This window comes from Megalops cyprinoides, chromosome 2, assembly GCF_013368585.1.
Source record: "Megalops cyprinoides isolate fMegCyp1 chromosome 2, fMegCyp1.pri, whole genome shotgun sequence".
Taxonomy (NCBI): Eukaryota; Metazoa; Chordata; class Actinopteri; order Elopiformes; family Megalopidae; genus Megalops; species Megalops cyprinoides.
This window is the reverse complement of record NC_050584.1, coordinates 43,479,621-43,484,284: the sequence shown is the minus strand read 5'-3', so window position 1 is coordinate 43,484,284 and position 4,664 is coordinate 43,479,621. Positions and strand designations below refer to the sequence as shown.

Genomic DNA, 4,664 nt, shown 5'->3' with positions numbered 1-4,664 from the left:
GTAGTAATACAGTTTAAATCAGATCTGAATGACATCTGCCACGGACATACGTAGCGTATGTAAAATATCGTATTGCTGAAACTATGCTATATAACCATGGCAGTGGAAAACGTGCTCTATAATCAATTTAGGAACACAAAATAAAAGTCCTGGTAAATTCAAATAAAACAAAATATTCATCTCATAAACACTTATTTGTTACGGGAACGATATTTTATTTTAATTATCTGTACTTGTCTGCTATGTTTGCTTATCTCCTGCTCCCACTTTCTACAGGTAATCTGCCAAATCATTTTAATATGATCCTTCAGGGATGGCAAAAAGACATACTGCCTTTAGAGTGTATACTTTGTTCTCTCCAAGATGTCTGTATCAGAATCGCCTCAGACGCTCAGTTCACAAGAGGAGACTGTAGAATATCTATATAACGAGTAGAATCTCTATGGCAGAAAACACTTCAGCCAGGGTTATGTAGATTTAACAAAGATATAACAAAGGAGGTAACTTCTCATGTAAAGGCAACCCTCATGTCGGTAGTACACAAACCTACTGTGTTACTCTATGACTTTCTTTTTTAAATTAAAAATAATTACTCTGGCTTCATAAAATAATTAACGTCACTACCTCATCCAGATTGTCATATTTAAAGATAAAACGAAAAAAAACTCTAAGCTTTATTTACACAAGCTTGTTCATCACAAGTAAACGTTTTTTAAAAAAATCAAGTCCTGGTATACTGTAACGTATATCCATACAACATTTCCTTTCAAAAAGAAAAAAACGAAGAATAAAAATATCATATAAACTGTGTGAAGTATAATGTACAGTGGATTTGTAAGGTTAGAAATTGCAGTGGTATTGTAATGATAGTTTTCATGAAGACATTTTAAACTATAGCGACTGATTTTACAACTGAAAGGGGTCTGCCCGGTGATAATGAAGACAAGGCAGACTAGGCAGAGCACACCTGATTATCGTTCACTAAATTACCTACACCGTTATCCAATAGGTAAGTTCTCAAAATTGTGACGTGTTGCGGAACTCTTAAAACATCTCAGATCTTTTCGGCCTGCAAGGATAACAAAAAAAAGTGAGGAGAGAAGGTACTGTGAGATAACATTTACTGTCATTTATAATCGTTAATTATACATTTAGACATCATGAGAACTAGCTGAACTGCACATAATACAGTTCTCCTCGGGACTCTCGTTTGATTTTTCAAGTTATATTTCAAGTAGGCTATGTTTCTGTCTCCACTATAGCAGCATGTTCTCACCGTCCCTAAGAGAGGTTTTGCGGGGTGGACTGAACAGCGCCGAGCGATTCACGGCCTCCAAACCACAAATCCCTCTATTCACTGAAGACGGTTTATATGACAGCATGGATGGGTAAGAGTCTGGGGAAAATGTGTACTGGCAGATGGGGTTGTTAGGAAAATGACTTGTTACATAATTTCTTCTCACCATTAATGATTTTATCATTTGCAGGTATGTTTGAAATGGTAAATGAACGCTGGACTCAACGCAGCATTAGCAGTAGTTCTATATCTGAGACGATTGAATTATGAAGTCCAAGTAGACAGTTTTCATTGCAGATTGCAAAATGAAATTACTGCTCCGAGGACAGAAAATGTTGGAGGTGGACATTAATTTCAGATGGTTTAAAAGGTCTACAAACCTCTTAACTAAATTTAAACTTAAGTAATATACAAGTTTTTCCACTCTGTCTTGTAGAAGCTCCACTGAACTGACTGATGTCTTTGAAGAGGAGTGCTGTGAGGATGAAGACTGGAATCTCCCAGCTGTAGATTTGCAACAGAAAATTGCGATTCAGTTGGAGAACTATCTATCCAATGAGAATCTGGCAGAGGATGCCTTCCTGCTTAAACACGTACAGAGGAATAGGATGGGTTATGTGAGCTTGAAATTACTAACATCCTTCAAAAAGGTATGATCTTTCAATAGTTATCTGGTTAATTAAAATATGCAATTACATTTTCTGCAGTGGTATTATCTGTATCTGTTATGTTGACATACTTTAATTCCCAACTGTCTGAGCGAACAGATGTCTCTAACTTTGTTAGTGTTTTCTGTGGTGCAGATCCGAGAGCTGACACGAGATTGGCGCATCACCCTCGCAGCAGCCCGTAGCTCACAGCTGCTAGAGGTCAATGAGGAGGGGACAAAAGTACGCCGGAAGGAGCCTGTGCCAGATTGGCTGCTGCGTGTCCCCACCAGCAAATTATTGCTAGCCTGGAACCTGCTGGGAGAGCACTCCTCTGAGGAGGCTGCCCGGAGGGTGGAGCAGCAAGGCTTAATGGAGACTGCCATGCGGCTCTTTGGAACCTATGGCTCCATCTCATCTCTCCGTATCCTGCGTCCTGGCAAGGAGTTACCTGCAGAGCTAAAGAAATACAGCAAGAAACACATTGAGCTTGGCAGCAAAGTATGTGCAGTGGTGGAGTATGAGTATCTGGAGGGTGCCTGCAAGGCATATGAGGCACTACGGGAAGAGGAGCAGCTGCATGCTGGAAGGGGGGTGAGAGTGGCACTTCTGGGCACCCGGGGCACATGGAAGCTCAGCTGCAGCCAGGATCGTACAGATGGGGAATCTGAAGACCCTGAGGAGGGCAGAAAGAGAGTTGCTTCCAAAAAGCCCAACCGAAAGGCCAAACGCTATCCCTATTACTTGGAGGATTCTGCCCTCTACAGCTCCTCAGAGTCAGACTTTGCCCCAGCCTCACCTCGACCACATCGCAGGGTCACCCGGCCAAAAGCTCTTTATGGCAACCCCCTTGCCATACCCTGCGTGTCCTCCTTTCGGTCAGATCCTTACAGCAATCCCCTGTCCAGTCCACTGGGAAGCCCCCTTCTGCCTCGCAAGCTGTTTGCTGGTGGCCACACTCTCTCTCCTCTGATTGCACCTGAGTTCAGCAGCAGTCCTGTATCCAGTGGAGCGGGTAGTGTTGGTAGGAGTAAATGTCCCGGTGACTGTTCCCAGGACAGTGCATTTGTGGGGAGCCCTTGGGTCCAGCGGCGAAAGACCGCTGCACAAGCCTTCTTCCCTGAAAAAAGCTGCCCCCTCTCACCTGGCCTGCTAAAGAAGCCTTGTGCATCGGTGGAAGTGGTACGGCAGCCAATTGGCCCTGATGGATCCAAAGGCTTTTACAACTGCATTGGAAGAGGGAAACTGTTGCTACGGCAGTAATGCCTCAGATCTGATGCTCGGTATTGCTTTTTATGGTGTTTCTTCCTTTAACACTGGTTTAATAGAGGGACAGTTGGTTTTACACACGAAACCCAAAATGGCCTGCTAAAGCACTGCTTTTTTTTTTTTTTTTATATCCACTAGGGTAATTCACGGTTATAAATATGAAACATAATGTTAAAACTAGAAAATGTTATTTAATGTATATTAATTGTCCAACTTATGTGTCATTGGACTGACTTTGTCTATGCCTGAAATTTTTTGTACTGAAAAATAATAAAGTTGAAATTTATTCTGTTCTTTGTGACGAGCGGTTTTATTTTCGCATTCTAATTTGCTAATCCCAATCATCCACTGGGGAAACATCATCACAACCCTCATTACATTCAGGAATTTTATACAGAGCACTTTAGTTTACACAGAAATAAAGCAAAAGCACACTGAAAATGAAAGCATTGCAATGTCTTTATTAAAGCCAGTATTGGATATATGTACAAATAGACTTCCTTAGTCTTTCTAGCATGAAACCTCTGATTATCTTATCTATGTTCTCATCTTGCTTTGGTTTGACTGTATAAGGAATAAAGACTGGAATGTTCAAGTTAACTGCCTGATTTCATTTGCAGGAGGAAGCCTGCTTTTTTAAAATGATGCATCTTGTATTTGACTAATACTTGGTGGAACCATGAGAAGTTTCTAAAAGAATTCCATTCCATTCAGCTGACTTTGAAATGTATGTAATGTTGTCTGCACAACCTAATTGCCATGGTCTGAAATTTCACATCCTCTTACTACATTAAGGCAAAATGGAGCAAAACATAGACAATCAATAGGCAGATAGGTGACCTCCAACATTCTGTGCTTGTGGGAATGTTGCCTCCAGTATGTGTCATGGGATAGAAGAATTTGATTTAAGTGTGACTAAGACTGAGAAGTTTGCATAGAAACGAGTAATGGCTCTGTGCTTGGGATTTATTCAGCTCTAACAAGACCTGAGGATGGCGCACTGGTGACTTCATAAGCTGCAGCTGAAACATCTTACACAATCTCAGATAGGAGGCACTGGTTTATAAATCACTGACAATACGTCATATGCTTGACAGGGTTTGGGACAAAATGATTTGAGACTAATGTGTGCATATTTCTAACATCTCTCTGTGGAGTGATCCAAAACAATTCTAAGCTCAGTCTATTGTTTGTGAGGCAAAGTTGATTATCAAAGTACTGTCAACATTTTTAAGAAGCAAATGAAATGAACCAAGATGCCAGTGTTCCAAGCAGTCCCCTCATTAGAATATAACAGAACTAAAAAAATCGTCTCTCATTTTTTCCCAGCAACATTTTGCTCATACATTCCACATTTTAGCAAGATGCTCCTTAACAGAAGGAACAGCACTTGATATTTGTCAAAACTGACTATAGATTGACAACATCCAACAAGTAATGCAATGGTAAAA

At 40.8% G+C, this 4,664-nt stretch overlaps 1 protein-coding gene across 1 annotated transcript; it reads left to right on the top strand.

Annotated features, from left to right (window-relative positions):
• The first annotated feature begins 1,266 nt into the window (after window positions 1-1,266).
• Window positions 1,267-3,207, top strand: larp6b (La ribonucleoprotein 6, translational regulator b). Its single transcript, XM_036519272.1, has 3 exons — window positions 1,267-1,388; window positions 1,734-1,947; window positions 2,101-3,207. Exons 1-3 carry the CDS (start codon window positions 1,267-1,269, stop codon window positions 3,205-3,207), a joined length of 1,443 nt encoding a protein of 480 aa, XP_036375165.1.
• The last annotated feature ends 1,457 nt before the right edge of the window (window positions 3,208-4,664 follow it).